The sequence below is a fragment of the Pan troglodytes genome, chromosome 1 (genome assembly GCF_028858775.2).
Source record: "Pan troglodytes isolate AG18354 chromosome 1, NHGRI_mPanTro3-v2.0_pri, whole genome shotgun sequence".
NCBI lineage: Eukaryota > Metazoa > Chordata > Mammalia > Primates > Hominidae > Pan > Pan troglodytes.
This window is the reverse complement of record NC_072398.2, coordinates 3172894-3196142: the sequence shown is the minus strand read 5'-3', so window position 1 is coordinate 3196142 and position 23249 is coordinate 3172894. Positions and strand designations below refer to the sequence as shown.

At 42.0% G+C, this 23249-nt stretch overlaps 1 protein-coding gene across 14 annotated transcripts in view; it reads right to left on the bottom strand.

The window, feature by feature from the left end:
- The window catches only part of SMYD3 (SET and MYND domain containing 3), a 757166-nt gene that overhangs the window by 184869 nt on the left and 549048 nt on the right, over positions 1–23249 (bottom strand). Inside the window, exon 1 of one of the 14 annotated variants that reach the window (XM_054661017.2) lies at positions 19501–19670. The exons of the other annotated variants lie outside the window; for them this stretch is intronic. Within the exon in view, the coding sequence (XP_054516992.1) occupies positions 19501–19521 (21 nt within the window). The 5' untranslated portion in view covers positions 19522–19670. Of the gene's footprint in view, positions 1–19500; positions 19671–23249 lie in introns of those variants that run through there. 14 annotated transcript variants of the gene reach the window in all.

Here is a 23249-nt window from a genome sequence, read left to right as displayed (position 1 = left end):
ATACCTTACAAAATGAGTGTATTACCATGTATTCAAATTTCACATTTTTCCTGAAAGTCTTAGGACTAAAGGCTTTGTATTGTAGCAGCAGTTAAACTGAGATATTTGCAACACAAGAGAAAATCACTACTAAGCCATTATCTTGCAATGGTAAAAATCAGAACAGCCATAAGCAAACTCACAACCAATCAGAGCTGAGTAATTCTACACCATAACACAAGAACCCAGCCACTTCCCAGCCCCCTCCCCCAATTACTGAATTCTACACAGCCTATTTCAAATAATACTTTCAATTTCCCAATATATATACAAATTTTAAAACACATTTAAAAAGAAGGGGATTCAGTTTCTGAACACAACTATACAGAGGTTTCCTCCAAGACCATCTGCATCTCCTTTAAAACTTTTCTGTCTAAAATGTTCAGTACAGTGTCTGGCACAGAAGACTTTAGGCACATCAAGTTTACTAACTAGAGGGACTAAATGTAAATTTTCAAAACGGAGTTTAATGTACTTAGTTTTATTAAATTCTGGACAGAAAAACTGGAAGGAGGAAGAGTTGGCAGGTATGAAAACCAAAAGCAGAAGTTTTTACACTACATAATTGCCTCTGCCCCCCGGCCCCCCGACTCCTAGAACTAATATTTCTCTAACTTTAAAAGCACAATAAGAATTTTAATCAGGGTATATTTTTCTCTACCCACAGAATATGACAGGTTATTAAGTACAGATTTTTTTTCCAGAATCTTCTCATAAACCTTAAGATATTAAAAATTGTATCTCCCAATCCCTCCTTATCTGTATGGCAAATATTTATCCATCCTTCAGGACCCAATTCAGTCCTTGCCTGTCCCATTGCCTCTTTTGGTCACATAGTTAAAGGGTTTGAAATCTCCAAACCAGAACAGTGGGAGGCGACCAGGCTGGCGACGGAGGTCAGCTCAGGAGAGGAGAGGCTATACTTCTCAAATGATGATTCGCAAATCCCAGAATCCACAAAGTGTTACCGGAAGGTTTACGAGAGTACAGGTGATTTCGGCATCTGTTTCAATTTCAATTAAAAAAAAAATCGATAATGGAAACAATGACCAACTACATTTCCCTTTGCCAGGAAGTTGCTGGAGGGTCTCATGTTTTACCAGGGAGCATGCTGTAAGGTTGCGGGGACAAAGGCCCACGCTCACGACTTAGTCACTAAGCTGCATCTTCACTACACTGCTAGTCTTGCGACAATTTGACATTATAGTTTTCCATTGTTTCTTAGTCACGTTATTTCATTTGCAAACCTAATGGACCCCTGATTAAAGACAGAAGCAAGTAGGAGATATGACTCCAAAGCACAATGTAGACAAATGGGGTTGCATCAAACTAAAAAGCTTCTGCATAGCACAGGAAATGGTCAAGAAAGAGACAACCCACAGAGTGGGAGAAAGTATTTATAAACCATACAACGCATAAGAGGTTAATACCTAAAATATATAAGGAACTCAAGCAACACAATATCAAGAAAACAAACAACCCAATTTTAAAATGGGCAAAGGATTTGAGTAGACATTTCTCAAAAGAAGACATATAAATGGTCAAAAGATTCATGAGAAAATGCTCAATATCACCAAATGCTCAATCATTAGGAAAATACAAAATAAAATCACAATGAGGTATCACCTCATGCCTGTTTCATTAAAAAGATGAAAGATAAACGTCGGTGAGGATGTGGAGACAAGGGAATTCCTGCACACTGGTGGAGTCTACATTAGTCCAGCCATTATGAAAAACTGTACAGAAGTTACTCGAAAACCTCAAAATAGAACTGCCATATAATCAAGCAATCCCATTTCTGTACTCAACTAACTAAAATAAGAGATATCCGTGCTCCCACTCTCACGTGCACTGCAGCATTTTTCACATTAGCTAAGATATGGAATTGACCTAAGTGTCCATCAACAAATGGATCAAGAAAATGTAGTATAGATACACAAATGGAGTAATATTCAGCCCTTAAAAAGAAGGAAATTCTGTCATTTGCAACAATATGGATGAACCTGGAGGACAGTAGGTTAAGTGAACTAAGCCAGGTACAAAAACACAAATAATCCATGATCTCACTTATATGTGGAATATTAAAAAGTCAAACTCATAGTAATAGAGTATAATGGTGGTTACCAGAGGCATGGGCTGGGGAGAGAAATGGGGAGATGTTGGTCAAAGGGTGCAAAGTTTCACCTTCTTCACAGGAGGAATAAGTTCTTGAGATCAGCACAGCATGATGACTACAGTTAATAATAAATTGTATATATATTTCAAAGTTTCCAAGAAAAAATTTCAAATGCCTCACCATAAAAAATGACATGAGATAAGGGATATGCTAAATTAGCTTGATTTAATCCTTCCACCTTGAATACATTTACCAAAAATTCACATTGTACTCTAAATATATACAATTGTTATTCGTTAATTAAAATTTTAAATAATTTAATAAGACAGAAAGCAAGGATGTTGAAAAACAAGGGAAAATACATAAAATGATAATTCTATAAATTTGTCTCAAGATGCTTTATATCATGACTTACCAGGTTGAAATTCTTATAGAGCACCTCAAGACATCTCTAATATTTGAAAAAATGTTAGAAGGAGAACATACACTGAATACGTAATCTTATTTTTTTTTTTGCAGATGGCGTGAAGACCACGAAAGTCCCCAGTGTGTGATTTGGAATGTGCTTGCACTTTGCTACCTAAAACCTTTCTTGTCTTATAATCGAGAAAAAGAACATAGAAGTCATGAAACATAATCCAGCTGGTTTCTTAAAGAGTTAATTCTAAGAATGTGAAGCATCAGGTCATGAAAGCAATATGCAACCTAAGGCCCAAAGCAATAATATTTCATTTAAAAATTTGTGTTGATTAAGGCCAGGCGCAGTGGCTCACTCCTGTAATCCCAGTACTTTGGGAGGCCAAGGCAAGTGGATCGATTGAGCCCAGAAGTTTGAGACCAGCTTGGGCAACATGGCAAAACCTCGTCGCTATAAAAAATACAAAAATTAGCTGGGCATGATGCCATGCACCTGTAGGTCCAGCTACTCAGGAGGCTGAGGCTGCAGTGAGCCATGATCGCGCCACTGCACTCCAATGACTGTCCCCACCACAAAAAAAAATGTTGTGGTAATAATGTTTTTACAAAACTAATTTACAGCAGGTTAAACCATGCGGTATCACGTGATAAAGGAGAAAACTAAAAATTTGTCTTTATATGCCATGATTATTAAAGATTTTTACAAATTCACTTTGTAATACAAGTAAAAAATAAAATAATAATATTATTTAAGAAAACTCTTTATCCCACCACACATGACAATATATTTGGGAATTTGTCTTTCTAGACTGCGATACATCCAACTGTTTTCACAACTGCAGTGGTGTCTGTCCCATTTCAAGCTCTGGCCACAAATAAGTCTGCAGTGCACACTAGACACACAAAATCCTCAACAATCACTTGTCAAGGCTAAAATCAATATCAAGGCCAGTATCATAAGGAATGGCAATCATAAAATTGTGCTTTCTATTTTATCTCTCTCCCACAGTCAAACTGCCAAATGTTAGCAAATGAAGCCCCTTTAGATAACATGCTTTCTAAAATCCACAGATTTTCATTTTCTAAAAGCTTTACTCACAACAGAACTTATAAACAACTATCCTTGCTAATAGCAAAATAGTCACATATTTGTCCACTGTTCCTTCCCTGAGGCTCTTACCTGGCATTTCACCTCCTTAAAGCCATCTGATGAAACAAGCACTTACCACAGATGTCTGTCAAATACGTATAGAAGGTATAAAGCTCTGACACATCATTTTCATTGTGTCATTTTCTTCCCACATCCTGAGGCTCAGAAATTCTTCAATAATTTATTACACGACATCATTATAGGCTTCCATAGCTCCGCGGTCACATCTACCAATTTCATTTAGATGTGCTCCTACCCAAAAGGTTTATCACAATGAACTGAACTTTCTCCCATGTATCGCACTTAAAGATTCTTTTGTTCAGCTTAAATCTTCAAAAACATTCTCTTCTATGATACTCTAGTTTCACTATTCTCTAAGTAAGTGGTGTGGAAATCCACCCCCAGCAGTACCAGGACGCCTCACTGTAATCTTACTCCCAGTACTAAATTCCTAAATCAAGTATGCTAGGTGCTGCATAGCACCTGACTGAAGTTGAATTAGATATGGCAGCGTGTGGCTCAAGTTATCTGTTTTTCCGTCAAATTAATGGAGAAAAGAAAACTACAGAAAAATGTTACACGTGAAAGGTAAGACTGCACACTAATCAACTGCTTAAAGTAATCCCCAAATGAAAGATACAGTGTGTGCTGAGGTTCCTTTCACTATGCAGAAATTAAGGTGAATATTCTCTCCGGGTGAACTTTTGGCAGGCAAGGGTTTGCCATACCGATGATGCCTGACATCTCAGGGAGTGAAACCCAAAAGCAGGTATTTCACACGACAGTAGCTCAAGTGTGCATGACTCGTGTACAAGCTGTGCGGGCCCGCATGAAGGTATTTTGGGGACTAGTGCGTGGCTGTTTCTGGCAGCCAATGGCAGGCTAGATGGGGAGCACCTTGGTGGGCCAATCCTTCTTTGCTTGCCCAAGCATGCCTGATCCCTGGATACGGCCCGATAACCTAGTGGGCAGGAGCCAGGGAAGAACAAACATGGATCAGATGAGAGAGAGTCACAACTTTAATTATGCAGTCAAGAGGCATCAAGAAATGAGTCTCTGAGGTCAGACAGCCCCTCTTTTGATCTCTCCAGGTATGCTCCTTTATTTTTGGAAATACAGAAAGAAATAAAAGAGGAAATTTATCATGGCTTCATTCCAACTCCTACACTGCTCCTTTGTATAGAAGTAGCTCATAATTCTTCCCCTTCTTCTTCCAGACACTTTCATAGATGGCCAGATACACAAATCAGACTGGTGGGATTTCAATGCAAGGGTATCATTTGGTCATTTGTCTTCTCTTCTGGTACCATTTTTAACTAGTCACCATCACGAATACATAAATAGTACCATTCCCAGCCTCTCTCCTGACCAGATTCCTGAGGTGGTAAGTAGCTAAAACACCAGCATACTGCCCCTACACCGCTTCAGTGAGTTGCTGCAGCAATTTGCAAGGAAGGTTCCCCTTTCCTGACTCAAGAGTTCATCAGAATGTGAAGAAAAGAGGAGTTCAAGACCAGCCTGGCCAACACGGTGAAACCCTGTCTCTACTAAAAATACAGAAATTAGCCGGGCGTGGTGGCCTGAGGCTATATTCCCAGCTACTCGGGAGGGTGAGGCAGAATCACCTGAACCTAGGAAGTGGAGGTTACAGTGAGCCAAGATCACACCACTGCACTCCAGCCTCGGCGACAGAGCGAGACTCCATCTCAATAAAAAAAATTGAAAAATAAAAAAATTTAAAAAAAAAGAATGTGAAGAAAAGAGATAATTTAGAAAAGTAGATTAAACATATTTTCTTTTGTAATGGACATTGCTGAAAATACAGTTTGACAAACTCTTGTTAGCTAGTTAGCAGGACCCCCTTGACTAAGAAAGCATTATAGAAGTATCGGTTTAAAAAGATAGACAGGCCAGGCACCATGGTTCACACCTGTAATCCCAACACTTTGGGAGGCCAAGGCGGGTGGATCACGAGGTCAGGAGATCGAGACCAGCCTGGCCAATATGGTGAAACCCCATCTCTACTAAAATACAAAAAATTAGCTAGGCATGGTGGTGGCAGGTGTCTGTAGTCCAAGCTACTCGGGAGACTGAGGCAGGGGAATCGCTTGAACCCGGGAGGCAGAGGTTGCAGTGAGCCAAGATCGCGCCACTCCACTCCAGCCTGGCGACAGAGCAAGACTCCGTCTCAGGAAGAAATAAATAAATAAATAAATAAATAGCCAAGCCCTGGCCTAGAGGAGACAGGCTGACTGTTGGGTCCAGATCCGGTCCCCATCAACTTTTCTAGTCTCTTCTCTAGTGTCTGCCTTCTCACGTTTTCCTCTCAGTTTTCCTGTCTTCACACCTTCATGTCTCTGCCAGGTGGAACAGTCCCACTGCTTAGAATGTTCTCCCCTCCTTCCTCTAGCTACTGAAATACCACTGGTCCCTGAAGAACGGTTCGAAAGTCTTTTCCTGTGGGAGGCCTTCATGTCATTGAAAAAGAAGAAGAGACAGGGACAGCTGCAATCACTGTGGCTCCAGTCGGTGCCGGGGAGACTGGGTGGTTTGGACTGGGAGGAATTCTCCACAGTGCAGCATAGCGGCTATGGCAAATCATGGCCAGACTGTTTCTTTAGGTGGGTCGCAGATCCATCCCTCCTCACCTTCCCCTCAGGGAATTTCAGCAACTCCAGCCAGGGGTTTACGGACAGAACTCTGATCTCCCTGGGACACAGCACTGGGGGGAGGGGCAGCTATGGTCTCTATGTTCAGCAGACTTAGTCTTTCCTGCCTGCTGGCTCTGAAGAGTCTATGCAGTCTGGACAAGGGGAATTCCCCCCAGCGCAGTGGACCTGCTCTGCCAAGGGGCAGCCACACTGCTTCTTTAAGCATATCCCTCCTCCTGTGCCTCCTGACTGGGTGAGACCTCCCATCTGGGGTCACTAGATACCTCTGACAGGAGCATTCTAGCTGGCATCAGGTCAGTGCCTCTCTGGGAGGAAGCTCCCAGAGGAAGGGGCAGGCAGCCATCTTTGCTATTCTGCAGCCTCCACTGGTGATACCTCCAGGTGCAGGAAGCACCCAGGTGAATACGGTCTGGAATGGACCCAGCAAACCACAGCAGCCCTATGGAAGAGGGTCTTGACTGTTAAAAAAAAAAAAAAAAAAACAGAAAGCACCACTACCACCATCATCATCAACAAAAAAGACTCCACAAAAACCCCACCTAAAGGTCAACAGCCTCAAAGATCAAAGGTAGATAAGCCCACAAAGATGAGAAAGAATCAATGCAAAAATGCTGAAAACTCAAAAAGCCAGAGTGCCTCTTCTCCTTCAAATGACTGCAACATCTCTCCAGCAAGGGCACAGAACTAGGCAGAGTCTGAGCTGGATGAAATGACAAAAGTAGGCTTCAGAAGGTGGGTAATAACGAACTTCACTGAGTTAAAGTAGTTTGTTCTAACCCAATGCAAAGAAGCTAAGAACCATGATAAAACATTACGGGAGCTATTAAGCAGAATAACCAGTTGAGAGAGGAACATAAATGACCTGATGGAGCTGAAAAACACAACATGAGAACTTCACAATGCAGCCACATGTAACAACAGCTGAACAGACCAAGTGGAAGAAAGTATTCAGAGCGTGAAGACTGTCTTGCTGAAATAAGACAGGTAGACAAGATTAGAGAAAAAAGAATGAAAAGGAATGAACAAAACCTCCAGGAACTATTGGTTTATATAAAAAGACCAAATCTACGACTGATTGGGGTACCTGAAAGAGCTGGGGAGAATAAAACCGAGTTGGTAAAACATAACTCAAGGTACCATCCAGGAGAACTTGCCCAACCTAGCAAGACAGACCAACATTCAAACCCAAAAAATCCGGGGAACCCCAGTAAGATACTCCATGAGAAGACCAACCCCAAGACTCATAATCATCAGATTCTCCATGGTTGAAATGAAAGAAAAAATGTTAAGGGCGGCCAGAGAGAAAGGCCAGGTCACGTACAAAGGGAAGCCCATCAGACTAACAGCAGATCTCTCAGTGGAAACCCTACAAGGTGGAAGAGATTAGGGATCAATATTCAACATTTTGTTTGTTTGTTTGTTTTGAGACAGAGTCTCACTCTGTCACCCAGGCTGGAGAGCAATGGAACAATCTTGGCTCACTACAACCTCTGCCTCCCAGGTACAAGTGATTCTCCTGCCTCAGCCTCCCGAGTAGCTGAGATTACAGGTGCATGCCACCATGCCCAGCTAATTTTTTTGTATTTTTAGTAGAGACAGGTTTTCACCATGTTGGCCAGGCTGGTCTCCAACTCCTGACCTCAAGTGATCTGCCTGCCTCAGCCTCCCAAAGTGCTGAGATTACAGGTATAAGCCACTGTACCCTGCCTCAATATTCTTAAAGAAAATAATTTCCAACCCAGAATTTCATAACTGGCCATACTAGGCTTCATACGTGAAGGAGAAATAAAATCCTTTTCACACAAGCTAATGGTGAGGAAACGTGTCACCACCAGGCCTACCTTGCAAGAGCTCCTAAAGAAAGCACTAAATATGGAAAGGAAAAACTGTTACCAGCCACTACAAAAACACACTGAAATACACAGACCAATGACACTATGAAGCAGCTATATCAACAAGTCTGCAAAATAACCAGCTAGCATCATGATGACAGGATCAAATTCACACATAACAATATTAACCTTAAATGTAAATGGGCTAAATGCCCCAATTAAAAGACACAAAATGGCAAGCTGGATAAACAGTCAAGACCCATCAGTGTGCTGTATTTAAGACACCCATCTCATGTGCAAAGACACACACAGGCTCAAAATAAAGGGATACAGGAAAATTTACCAAGCAAATGGAAAGCAGAAAAAAAGCAGGCATTGCAATCCTAGTTTTTAACAAAACAGACTTTAAACCAGCAAAGATCAAAAAAGACAAAGAAGGGCATTACATAATGGTAAAGGGTTCAATTCAACAAGAAGAGCTAACTATCCTAACTATATATGCACCCAGTACAGGAGCACCCAGATTCATAAAACAAGTTCTTAGAGACCTACAAAGAGACTTAGACTCCCACACAATAATGGGAGACTTTAACACCCCACTGCCAACATTAGACAGATCATCAAGACAGAATATTAACAAAGCTATTCAGGATCTGAACTCAGCTCTGGATCAAGTGGATCTGACATACCTATAAAAATCTCTAACCCCCCAAAACAGAATACACATTCTTCTCTGTGCCACATGGCACTCACTCTAAAATTGATCCCTTCTAATTGTTTTACTAATTGGAAGTAAAACACTCCTCAGCAAATGCAAAATAACTAAAATCATAACCGTCTCTCAGACCACAGCACAATCAAATTAGAACTCAAGATTAAGAAACTCACTCAAAACCACACAACTACATGGACATTGAACAATGTGCTCCTGAATGACTCCTGGGTAAATAATGAAATTGAGGCAGAAATGAAGAAGTTCTTTGAAACCAATGAGAACGAAGAAACTATGTACCAGAATCTCTGGGATAGAGCTAAAGCAGTGTTAAGAGGGGAATTTATGGTACTAAAAGCCCACATCAAAAAGCTAGAAAGACCTCAAATCGACATCCTAACATCACACAACTAAAAGAACTAGAGAACCACGAGCAAAAAACCCCAAAGCTAGCAGAAGACAACAAATAACCAAGATCAGAGAGGAACTGAGGACAGACACACACACACTTTCCAAAAAAAAAAAAAAAAATCGAAGAATACAGGGGCTGAGTTTTTTTTTTTTTTGAAAAAATAAAATAGGCCACTAGCTAGACTTAAAAAGGGAGAGGAATCAAACTGACACAATGAAAAATGATAAAGGGGATATCACCACTGACCCCACAGATATACAACCAACCATCAGAGAGTACTATAAACACCTCTATGCACATAAACTAGAAAATCTAGAATAAATGGATAAATTCCTGGACACATACATCCTCCCAAGACTAAAGCAGGAAGAAGTAGAATCTGAATAGATCAGTAACAAGTTCCAAAATTGAGGCAGTAATAGCCTACCAACCAAAAGCAGCCTAGGACCAGACATATTGACAGCTGAATTCTACAAGAGGTACAAAGACGAAGTGGTACCATTTCTTCTGAAACTATTCCAAACAATTGAAAAAGAGGGACTCCTCGCTAACTTATTTTATGAGGCCAGCGTCATCCTGACACCAAAACCTGGCAGAGGTACAACAAAAAAAGAAAACTTCAGGCCAATACTCCTGATGAACATCAGTGTGAAAATCCTCAATAAAATACTGGCAAACCAAATCCAGCAGCACATCAAAAAACTTACCCACCATGATCAAGTAGGCTCCATCCCAGGGATGCAAAGCTGGTTCAATATTTGCAAATCGGTAAATGTAATTCATCACATAAATAGAACCAGTGACAAAAACCACATGATTATCTCAATAGATGCTGACAACGCCTTTGAGAAAATTCAACACCCCCTCATTGTAAAAACCCTCAATAAACTAGGTATTGAAGGAACATAACTCAAAAGTATTAAGAGCCATATATGACAAACCCACCCAGCCAATGTCATACTGAATGGGCAAAAGCTGGAAGCATTCCTCTTGAAAACCGGCACAAGACAAGGATGCCCTCTCTCACCACTCCTATTCAACACAGTATTGGAAGTTCTGACCAGGGCAATCAGGCAAGAGAAAGAAATAAAGGGTACTCAAATAGGAAGAGAGGAAGTCAAATTGTCTTTGTTTGCAGATAACATGATCCTGTATCTAGAAAACCCCATCGTCTAAGCCCAAAAGCTTCTTAAGCTGATGAGCAACCTCAGCAAACTCTCGGGATTAAAAAAAAAATCAATGTGCAAAAATCACAAGCATTCCTATACACCAACAGACATGCAGAGAGCCAAATCATGAATAAACTCCTATTCATAATTGCTACAAAGAGAATAAAATACCTAGGAATACAGCTAACAAGGAAAATAAAGAATCTCTTCAAGGAGAACGATAAACCTCCGCTCAAGAAAATCAGAGGACACAAATAAATGGAAAAATATTCCATGCTCATAGATAGGAGAAATCTTTATTATGAAAATAGCCATACTGCCCAAAGTAATTTATAGATTCAATGCTATTCCCATTAAACTACCATTGACATTATTCACAGAATTAGAAAAAACTATTTTAAAATCCATATGGAACCAAAAGAGAGCCTGTAGAGCCAAGACAATCCTAAGCAAAAAGAACAAAGCTGGAGGCATCATGCTACCAAACTTAAAACTACACTACAAGGCTACTGTAACTAAAACAGCATGGTACTGGTACAAAAACAGACAGATAGACTAATGGAACAGAATAGAGAACTCAGAAATAAGACTGCACATCTACCACCATCTGATCTTCGATAAACCTGACAAAAGCAATGGAGAAAGGATTCCTTATTTAAAAAATGGTACTGGGGGAACTGGCTAGCCATATGCAGAAAACTGAAACTGGACCCCTTCCTTACACATTATACAAAAATTAACTCAAGATGGATTAAAGACATAAATATAAAACACAAAACTATAAAAAACTCCAGAAAAAAATCTCGGCAATACCATTCAGGACATAGGCATAGGCAAAGATTTCATGAAGAAAACATCAAAAGCAATTGCAACAAAAGCAAAAATGGACACATGGGATCTAATTAAAGAGCTTTCGCACAGCAAAAGAAACTGTCATCAGAGCAAACAGCCTACAGAATGGAAGAAAATGTTTGCAATCTATCCATCTAACAATGGTCTAATGTCCAGAGTCTACAAGGAACTTAAACAAATTTACAAGAATAAAACAAACAGCCCCATTAAAAAAATGGGCAAAGGACATGAACAGACACTTCTCAAAAGAAGACATTTATGCTGCCAACAAACATGAAAAAAAGCTCAACATCACTGATCAGAGAAATGCAAATCAAAGCCACAATGAGAATCTCACCCACTCAGAATGGTGATTAAAAAGTCAAGAAACAACAGATGCTGGCAAGGCTGCAAAGAAATAGGGATGCTTTTACATGGTTGCTGAGAATGTCAATTTGTTCAATCATTGTGCAAGAGTGTGGCAATTCCTCAAAGGCCTAGAAGCAGAAATACCATTTGACCCAGCAATCTCATTACTGGTTATATACCCAAAGGAATATAAGTTATTCTACTACAAAGATACATGCATGTCTATTTTCTTTGCAGCACTATTCACAATAGCAAAGACAAGGAATTAAATGTCCATCAATAATAGACTGGATAAAAAAATCATGGTACATATACACCATGGAATACTACACAGTCATAAAAAGGAACACGATCATGTTCTTTGCAGGGACATAGATGGAACTGGAAGTCAATATCCTCAGCAAACTAATGCAGGAACAGAAACCCAAACACCACATGTTCTCACTTATAAGTGGGAGCTGAACATTGAGAACGCATGGACACAGGGAGGGGAACAACATACACTGGGGCCTGTCCGGGGATTGAGGGGCGGAAGAACATCAGCATAAATAGCTAATGCACGCTGGGATTAGATTAATACCTAGGTGATGGGGTGATAGCTGCAGCAAACCACTATGGCACATGTTTACATACGTAACAAACCTGAACATCCTGTACATGCACCCCCGCAGTTAAATTTAAAAAAGGAAACAGCACAGCAATATTAAAGATAGTACTGCCTAAAATACCACAATTTAGGTTTTTTCTCTGAAGAGCCAGAAAGGAGATACAGGAAGAGCTGAATACAAGTGACAAAGAATCCGAACAGGAAAGGAGAGATGGTCTCAGAGTTGTTCCAAACCTACTTGTCCTCAAAGCTCTCCTCCACCCCCTTCCTCCACCGCATGTGGAGGCCACCTGAAAAATCCCACCACTCAACACATTGTTTTCTATCAAACAGGTCTTTACACTAAATCCCAAATATGTTGTCCATGAGAGGAACATCTGACGTTCCCACGCCACTCACGTCTCGAAGCACTTCACCTCACCTCTTCCAGCTCTCCAATCCCCTCACAAAGAAGCTATGAGTACAGTATCTTCGTGAAAGAAAGGTAAGAGAACTCAACAGACGCTTCTGAGGCTACAGGGTCCGATGTTCTCACGCATCAAGGAAATTTGGTCAAAATAACCTTCGCAGAAAACTCAGTTATGAAGGAAGTACGTACAGGCAGAGGGGGGAGGGGGTTAAGCTAAAGGTCGGGTCTGAAACACAGTGTTGTACACTAGACCCATCAGAAGGATAGATTTGTTCATTCATTAAGGGTCTATTATGTACCAAGCACAGCGCCAGGCACTAGGAAGAAAAGAGGAAAAATTGTCCCTTTTAATCATGTTGCTATTATTTCACCGCCCAAGTAAAACAAAAATGTAAAAAACTCCCCATTTCTCTCTAATTTTGACAAATTTTAGCCTTCCTCAGCCAAAGATTACTTTCCTGACTATTGGCCATATTTCTTTGTAAGTCACTCTGTCAAAACATAAGTTGCAATAATGCGGGGCAGCGTCGAATCTGCCAGATCAATTTAGAAACAAATGAGTCTGCTGCTCTTCCGTGGCCCTGGGAGGCGGACTGGCCTCCACGTACTCTCAGATCGTCCACAGGAAGAATTGCTGGGGATTACTGAAGACCAGCTGGGAAGCGTCAACTAAAATGGATGGCCTTTGAATTTTCCACTCTCCCATTGTCTAACTACAGCCAGCCGCCATTCCCAAATTAATGCCACAGAGAGAGAGAGATATTCTCTCCTAAGGCAGGCTGCAAAGATAAATCGGCTACAAAAGAGCAAGTAGCTAAAGGAAGAAACAGAAAATGAAGCCTTGGCACTCTGTCATGTGAATGTCACAGTATTTGCAGGAATTCATACACAGCACAACCAGAGACAGAATAGAAAAGTAAGCTTCCGTCCTACCCTGGTCCTCCTTCATATCCCCCCAAAACGAACCCAATTGTTTCCTGTTTTGTGAATGCCTTCTGCTACCCCATGTCACCGTATTTTAAAACATCAGGGATTCAGTTGCTTTATGTGGGGTAAAATGTGTTAAATGTGCCTGCATTTCTAAACCATTGGCTAATGAGATTTTATTAGGAAGAGCCCAGAAATAAATTACCAGAATTTACCAGAAAGCTATAAAATGGAGGGATTGTGACGATTAAATGAGAAAATACATGTGGGCCTTGGAATGACTCAGGGCATATAGGAAGCTTAGTAAATGGTAGCAAGATCATAATTATTACCATAGTTCGATCAACTGTAAGACCCACTCAATAAACAGTCCACACCATTATGTTACGTACAACTAAGAAAAAACACTACCAATTAAACTCTGTCAGCCTGTGTATTATAAATCAGATATCTCAGAATTAATGAAATACAGTATCACTACATATACCTCTAGGTTTCCGGAAGTAAGTCACAGTGTACGTAACTAGTGACAAAGATTCTTTACTTGGCCAAACTCAGAGGAGATTCTTTACTTGGCCAAATTCAGAGGAGATTCACGCCTCTGAATCTCCTAGGTCCATCCGTGTTGTTCCTCGAAATCCAGTTTTAGCAAAAGAACCCTGCCTAGCCGGTTTCGCCAGAACCTCGGTACTCAGAATCTTCATGTTCCTCATCCTTCACCACCCTCGGGTGCTGTCTGATCACCCTGGCCTGTCTTCACCAAGAATCCAGTTAGGTAAGAGGGGCCTCAAGGTGACTGAGAAGATGCATCTGGAACTTGCTTCCTCCACAAAGAAGAATCGAAACAGCAGGACGGAATCACAACTGGAATAGATCATCTAACAGAGAACAGTGGAATTCAACATGGAAGTGACAGGAGACGCCTAAGGCAAGAAAGGAGAGGGAAGCAAGGCAGCCTCTTTGGCTGGGACCCTGAAGAGGCTCCCCACTGTGTGGAGAGAGTAAGTGAGAGATGCCCAGCCGTCCACATTCCCACATGGACTCCTGTGATCCGAGCCACAGGAGAGCCTCTTGTGGTCCTTAGACTAACAGAGTGCTGCCCGGGGACCACGCTGTGGCACTGCTCCAGGGAGGGAGCTTGTGCTGGGCCCCACATACTGCTCGAGTCCTAAGCAGCTACAGCACAGCACCATTTTGAGGGCCCAGCTTCCACCAGGAAGCATCCTGTCCTGGGCCCCAATAGCCCTTGAATGTCCACATTCCTGGAGCCCCATTGATATCCTCCACCACAGCCACTGCGGGCTCCTGCTGCTGCCAGGGCTGAAGCACAAGCCACTAGCAGTGACCCTGTGGCCCCAGCAGCAAGGCCACCATGCACATACAAGTACCCTAGGACAGGTTAACCCACCTGCAGCCACCACCTAGGACCAAAGCACACACTCTTCAGGACACCTGGCCCAGTTCCACCAGCCCCAGTGACCAGGCAAGCCATGCAAAGGCCTGGGGATCGCCCTACCCTGTCCATCCACCACTGTGGGCAGCTGAGCAGTTCCTCTGCAAGCCTGAGGATGGGCCTGCCCGACCTGCCGCTACCAGCACATCTAGCATCCATTGCATGTGCCAACTGCAGGCCTAAGGACCGGACTGCCCAGCCGGGTGCAGCCAACACCAACACTGGCCACTTGGGAGCCAGGGGATCCTCCTGCCATTGCTACTGCCATTGCCTATGCCACGCCCATTGCCCAGACGCCCAAGGACCCTCCCACCCAGCACACTGATGCCACCTACCACCAGCACCCAAGCAAGCCAACTGGATGCCCAAGAACTGACATGCCTAGACTTGCTAATGTGGATGCCAGTGTACACAGCCTTGAGGCCAAGGACAGGCACATTTAGCCCACCACCGCCACCGGGGGGCCCAAGGACTGGTGCGCCCGGGGTCCCTGTCCCCAGCAAAATTTCACTGCAGCTTCTGCTCACAACCACACCACCCAGAGCCACTGAGGAAATTATAGACACCACGGATGCCGATACAGCCAAAAAAGAAAAAGAAAAAAAATCATATGGAGACTACACTACCGTGCGCACCCAGAACCAAAGCCAAAGTACCCAACCCAGGCCGGATGCGGTGGCTCATGCCTGTAATCCCAGCACTTCGGGAGGCCAAGGCGGTGGATCACTTGAGGTCAGGAGTTCAAGACCAGCCTGGCCAACATGGTGAAACCCTGTCTTCACTAAAAATACAAAAATTAGCCAGGCGTGGTGGCACACACCTGTAGTCCCAGATACTTGAGAGGCTGAGGTGGAAGAATCTCTTGAACCTGGGAGGCACAGGTTGCAGTGAGCCAAGATTGTACCACTGGACTCCAGCCTGGGCAACAGAGTGAGACCCTGTCTCCAAAAAAAAGAAACCCACCCCCCCCCACCCCCCCCAACCAACCAAGCAACAACAAATGAAAAAACACAGTGCCCAACCCAAACACCACTATAGACCTATCTTCAGGAAAAATCCTCCCCTGTGAATGCAAATTTAAAAAACTGGAAGGAGCACAAGTCACTGTCTGTGGAAGAGAAAGTGAAAAATAAATAAAACAATTTAAAAATGGATAATAAATAAATGTAAGAAGCAATTGTTAGACCAGGAGTGCAGACATCAATTTAAGGACACAAGAAACATGACAAAAGCAAGGACATATGACTAAGAAATACATTAATTCTCCAGCAACAGATTCCAAAGAAAAAGAAATTTAAAACATTTTTATTAATTAGTAAAAGAAGCCTGACCTAATCCTGTTAGGTGAGGTTAGCCAGAATCCCCCTTACCTGGATATTTCCTCTTGGTAATTTTCCATCTACCGACCCCCACACTGCCCCCTGGCTACCAATTCCCACGTGCCCGCAGTGTATTTGGAGCTGAGCCTAATCTTTCTCCCCCAGTGCGAGACCTGGCTGCAGTGGTCCCTGTACCTGTCGCCATGGTCCTGTGCTTTAACAAACAGGACTGAGTATTTTTTTCTGTAACAGCAGGATCTGAGTACAGGCTGTTGGTGTCACCACAGCCACACTAGGCCCTGAACGTCTGACCACCCCCTGTTCTTGGAGCCTCGGTCACTACACAGATTGGCTTGCTCTGGCCTTCTTGACTCTTAACATTGCCCAGAAGGATTCACCACCACTTTCAGCGTCATGGTTCTTTGCTTTCACCATTCCGAGTCAGTCGTCATAGAATATGCTATCATAAGTCACTCAAAATCCAAAATACGCCTCTGATGTAAAGTTACACTGCTTATGCCAAGTCAGTGGTCTTGCCAAACGTGGCTATACTCTGGAGGTGACTTTGTGCACATATGTTCCCAGTATTTTCTATCCATGCTCAGTTAAGCAGTGCCATTTCCCTTGGCACAGAGTTTAAATTAGTTATTTGCAAACCTAAATTCACATTTCTTTTTCACCTATCACACCGCTCTCTCTCAATAACAGAGTAAAAACACTTATGCAGATAATGTAGGTAGGGAAACTGGGGATGGATTTCACAGTCATTCATCATTAGCCTGACAAGTCTTTGAGCTAGGGATTGAACACTCTGGCATATTAGTTGGCTATTTGTTATTGAGAGCACCGGCTCTCAAGATCACAGGACATATAAGGTAAGTGATGAAGGATACACAATGGCATTTAGAGAAACTACACAAGAACTGAAGAAAAACAAGGAGGCACATTGTTTCTGCATCACTCTTATTACCTGCAAACCAGGGGGTGGATAATCTAAAATACCAGCCGAGTCCATGGCAGCCGACAGCCTGTTGCCTTCCTTGGTTACAGAAAGATGCGGGGGTGAATTACCCACTCCATGGCTGCTTTACCGCAATGCACAATACACGTCAGATCTCTTTTGAAAATACTCGTCGTGGCTCACGCCTGTTATCCCAGCATTTTGGGAGGCCGAGGCGGGTGGATCACGAGGTCAGGAGATCGAGACCATCCTGGCTAACACGGTGAAACCCCGTCTCTACTAAAAATACAAAAATTAGCCGGGTATGGTGGCGGGCGCCTGTAGTCCCAGATACTTGGGAGGCTGAGGCAGGAGAATGGCGTGAACCCGGGAGGCAGAGCTTGCAGTGAGTTGAGACCGCGCCACTGCACTCCAGCCTGGGCGACAGAGCGAGACTCTGTCTCAAAAAAAAAAAAAAAACAATTGTCATGATATAGTCAATTCCTACCTCCTACGAGTCTGACTGTGCTGCTTGTGATCTGACCAGGAGAACTCTCCACTTTTCCCCTGTGTTGTCCTTTTTCATAATCACTGCTTAGTAATCACTTCCACCAAGAAGAAACGTCTCAACTTTCTCATGTGTGAGATTCAACCAGTCACCCTACTCTTCATTATTACAAACAAAAGGTCAAGTTCTCCTTTTCTTGAGTTATATACAGATTTAATTAGTTATTTCTAATAAAAAATAAAATTCCACATGATCCTTTCTTTCCCTCTAGCTTTATTTTGCACAAATGCTCTCATTTCCCCCCTACATCTAAATGCAAAACAGCGTATATTCACTAAAGGAATCAGGGTTTGATAATTACAGCAAACAACTGAATTTGCATATGTGAGGTTTCCAACTTTGAATTCAAAGACAATGAATAGCAAAATGATTTAAATTAGAATTCATCTGCCGTTTCTGGAAAAAAAATGTTATCAATGACAGGAAAAGAAATGTTAGTGTCAAAGAAAATGAAACAGAAATACCTGTAAATAAGGATGAGTATCTATCAATTATACCATGATAAAGCTGGGTGTGAGGGAGATTATTACTGTAAAACTTGTTTGAAGGGGAAAAAATTAACCAAAGCATTATCAATAAACGACTAAAAAGCTGAAACGTAAGGATCACTTTGGGAAATGAAGCAAAATCAAACACCAGGAAACAAGGCATGAAAAGAAAAGGATTAAGGGAACAGATGAGTTGATGACAAAAAAGTTACAAAGACCAGGAGGAAAAAGAAATATGAGAATTACCGATTGTAATAAAGAAAAAGAATGACAAGCATAGAAAAAAAAAATGACATTTTTATGGCTGCTTGATGATAGTTCAGTCCATTGTCAACCTAACTAGAATCAATCAGAAAGCCGATCCTCAGAAGCAAATGAATGAAGAGGCCTCTGGGTAAAGGCTGAGAGTACTGGTTGATGGGCATCACTGTTACCACTGTTCTCACCTAACTTGAGAAGATTGTGATACTAGCTCCCCAAATGCTCCTGTTAATGGCACGTACCCTACTCTTAGCAGGTCTCGCATTCTGTGCAAAAACGCTAAAAGTCAACATAATAGGTTTTATAGTGTAATGGAGACAGATCAGGTTTTTACTAAGCTAAAAGGAGATACAGCCTTGGCTACGCACTCGAGCAGAACGCTGTGAAAACACATACTAAAATGATGAGCCTGAACTCCCCACATGCCCTCAAGTGCATACAGGGTTGTGTCTCCGCAAAAGCCTCTACCCAGTGAGGTTTCCTTGTGCAGGGGATAGTCTGTATCTAGATGCTATATCAAGGTGAAGACCAAGTATATTTAGTTTTCATAAAATACTAGATTCCAAACAGAAAGGTAATTATCAGACAGAGTAGGTGGCAATTAGAGGCTGAGCAGGAGGCTCTAAGAATCTAAAAGGAATTTGGTCGGCATGTGATCATGAAATCCCCAAAACATCCCAGAAAGTGATAAAAATAAACACCTTTGGGTAAAGTGTTATTTCCCCAAAGAGGAATTGAAGCTAGTTAGATCTCTTTGGTCACAATATATATTATCAGTATATCTGGAGAAAGAAACAAAGCAAGATTACCTTTTCTTCTTCTTCTTCCATAGTGTAAATTTGCTACATTGGGAAACTTCACTGCACATTAATATATCAACTCCAACTAGACCAAAATCTTTTAATTAACTAAAAACATTTTTTAGGATGTAACTCTGAAGAAAATAAAAAGTGAGAAAAAGCAAACATAAAGTAAACTGGCTTAAAAGTAGGGTTCAGTTTGTTTTGTTTTTGAGACAGAGTCTCGCTCTGTCACCCAGGCTGGAGTGCAGTGGTGTGATCTCGGCTCACTGCAAGCTCCGCCTCCTGGGTTCAAGCAATTCTCTGCCTCAGCATCCTGAGTAGCTGGGATTATAGGCGCCTGACACCACGTCTGGCTAATTTTTTGTAATTTTAGTACAGACAGGATTTCACCATCTTGGCCAGGCTGATCTTGAACTCCTGACCTCATGATACACCAGCCTTGTCCTCCCAAAGTGCCGGGATCACAGGCATGAGCCACCGTCCTTGCCAAGTAGAGTTCAGTTTTTAAAAATAAACAGCAGCAACAACAAAAACCCCACATGCACTTTCAAAAGTATGTTCTGTGATTACTCTTGTGCCTGGTTCTTCAAACACAGGACTTTTCACAAATGAAGCCTGCATGTTCAACGCTGAATAAGATTAAAAGGTGTTTAGTTCATTGTACCTACAGAAACACAACAGAACTTCAGCAAGATTTTCAACAATGATTATTTTAATTTTAAAAAGGATTTTGTGTAACTTTGTTTAAATCTGATAATCCTCTTTACTTCAAAAAATTAAAGAAGAAAGTGAAAGTAATACTTGGAAGCAAAATGAAACTAACATGAAGTGTATCAGGTACTTTTACACACTAACTCACTGATGTAATTAAATTACAAATGCTCAGCGTCCTAAGGGGTCAACACTGTAATTAGGAAAAGTGTATTTCTCCTTAGTCCTTATACCATTTGCCCTGGTATAAATGCTTGTAGTAAACATTGTTACTCTTTCTCAGACAAGCATTTTAAAGATGCTAGTTAAAATGTAGTTGGTAGCTAGTTTCCTGAGTCAATATGGCAATTATACCAATAAAATTGCAGATCAAGATGAGCCAGAGGAGGCAGTAAGGAACAGGCCAAGGAAAAAAAGGAAGAAAAGGGGACGATAAAGAAACTGGTAGGCCAGGTGTGGTGGCTCACACACCTGTAATCTTAGCACTTTGGGAGACTGAGGCGGGCAGATTACTTGAGCCTAGATGTTTGAGACCAGCCTGGGCAACATGGTGAAACCCTGTCTCTACAGAAAATGCTAAAACATTAGCCGAGCATGGTGGCATGCACCAGCAGTCACAGCTACTCGGGAAGCTGAGGTGGCAGGCTCGCTTGAGCCCCCAGGAAGCAGGGGTTGCAGTGAGCCAATATAGCACCACTGCAGCCACTGTCCAGCCTTGGTGACACAGCAAGACTGTGGCAAATTAAATTTAAAAACAGTGGTAGTTTATTCCAAATTCATATGCTAATCAAATCATATCTCTGTGTCACTCTCACATTCAGCCCTTTCTTCCCGTGTCCGCTGCAGGTATTTGTCTCCTATATTCAATATCTCTTACTTGCAACTTTCCAAGTCAATCTCTCTGGTCCCTGTCTTTTTCCAAACCATTCTTTAAATTGTCATCAGATAAATCTTTTTTAAAAACAGATTTGATTTTACAAAAGAGAAACAGGAGATCTACCCAGTAGTTGCAGAATAAAGACAAAATTCTCCCGTGTGACATCAAACGCCCCCTATAATCTACTCCCATCTTGTGTTTCCCTGCACCCAACACGTATCTCAGTTATCCTGGCTTCTCTGTCATTCCCAAGTCACGTTGTGGGCCCATGTGGTGTTTTGTTTTTGTTTTTGTTTGAGTCTCGCTCTGTCGCCCAGGCTGGAGTGCAGTGGCGCGATCTCGGCTCACTGCAAGTTCCGCCTCCCGGGTTCACGCCATTCTCCTGCCTCAGCCTCCTGAGTAGCTGGGACTACAGGTGCCCGCCACCATACCTGGCTAATTTTTTTTGTATTTTTTAGTAGAGACGGGGTTTCACCGCATTAGCCAGGATGGTCTCGATCTCCCGCCTTGGCGTCCCAGAGTGCTGGGATTACCGGCATGAGCCACCGCGCCTGGCTGCCCATGTGGTTTTATGTCTTTTCTTTTTTTTTGGCATATGATTGCCAGGTCATAGCTTTTATATCTTTATTCATAGTTTCCTCTTTTAAAAATATCTTTTTCACTACTGCTATCGCTCATAATTTTATTCATCCTTTAGGATCCAGCTTAAATGTCACCTCCTTCAAGAAACTTTCCTACATCCAAATAGATTTACCTGATACCTGAGTATAGATAGTACAGTATATTGTTATAATTGTTCTATTTTAGTATTATTGTTGTTGATCTACTGTGCCTAAGTTATAAATTAAACTTTATTGTAAGTATGTATACATAAGAAAAAACTGTATACATGAGGTTCAGTACTATCCATGGTGTCAGGCACCCTCTGGGGTACTGGAATGTATCCCCCATGGATAAGGGGGCACTAAACAACATATCGTATGTTTAGCTTCACATACTTTTGGCTACTTACAGATGGAATCATACTGCATTTATGATTTTGCAATTTGTTTTGGGTTTTTTTTTTTTGGCTTAACATTATATCCTAAGATTCATTTATGTTGATGCATGTTGCTATAGTTCATAGCTGACAGACCTCTTGATGTGTCTTCTAGGAGGTGCTTATGAAGAGAATATCCATAGGAACACTGTAAATGCAAAAAATTACAAATGACCCTATGTTCATTACTAGGTTATACAAATAGATAACATTATTTTCTATTTTTTCATTTTTCAGAGATGGGGTCTCATTTTGTTGCCCAGGCTGGTCTCAAACTCCTGGGATCAAGCAGTCCTCCTGCCTGGGCCTCCCAAAGTGTTGGGATTATAGGCGTGAGCCACAGTATTCAGCCTCTTGGTATTTTCTATACTAGCACCTACTAATGTATATGGCACATAGTATACTCTCTACAATAAATGCTTTTTAAGATAAATGAATTTGAGAAGAAAAGTTATGTCTGATTCATTGTGGCTTCCTCATCCATAGAGGCCAGCACATGCTCAGATGCTCAGTCAAGATCTGATATTCAGCCACAAAAGGCTAGCAGTGGACAGGCAGGAAATAATCTGAGCTGACACAAGTGAGGGAGCAAAACAGGACGTGTGACGTGTTGGGTGCCTACCCCTAGCGAGGCAGGCAGAGCATTATTTTTTATGAGGTTAATTCCACCTGCTTACTTTTGAGTCCTACAAACCACTGTAGTTCACAAGAATTCCTTTCTTCTCTTGTGACTCTCTGTCTCCCCAGCCTCGGCTAATTCCCTCTCCCTGTCTTTGTCTCCCTCCTTCTACTTCTCCTCCTCCTGCTGTACTACTCCCCTACTCCCCTGGGTATGAGCCTGCTTCGGTACTCTGGGAAGGGTTTAGTGATGGTGGTAAAAATTGACTTCTTGATTTCCTTCCTTGCCTGCCAGCGAAGTCATCTTCCAGCAACTTCTTCCATTCTGTTGGAGCAACGATTTGTCTCTCACTATGCCATCCTTTGGTTTGAACATTGCATACCCATCTTAAGGCAGTTGATCCACCCTGCTTATTGCCTTTTTGGCATATTGGATGCCAGCTCTTGAGCAGAACCAAACCCCTGGAAAACTGATCACCATCTCAACATCTTATTAAACTAATTCTCATT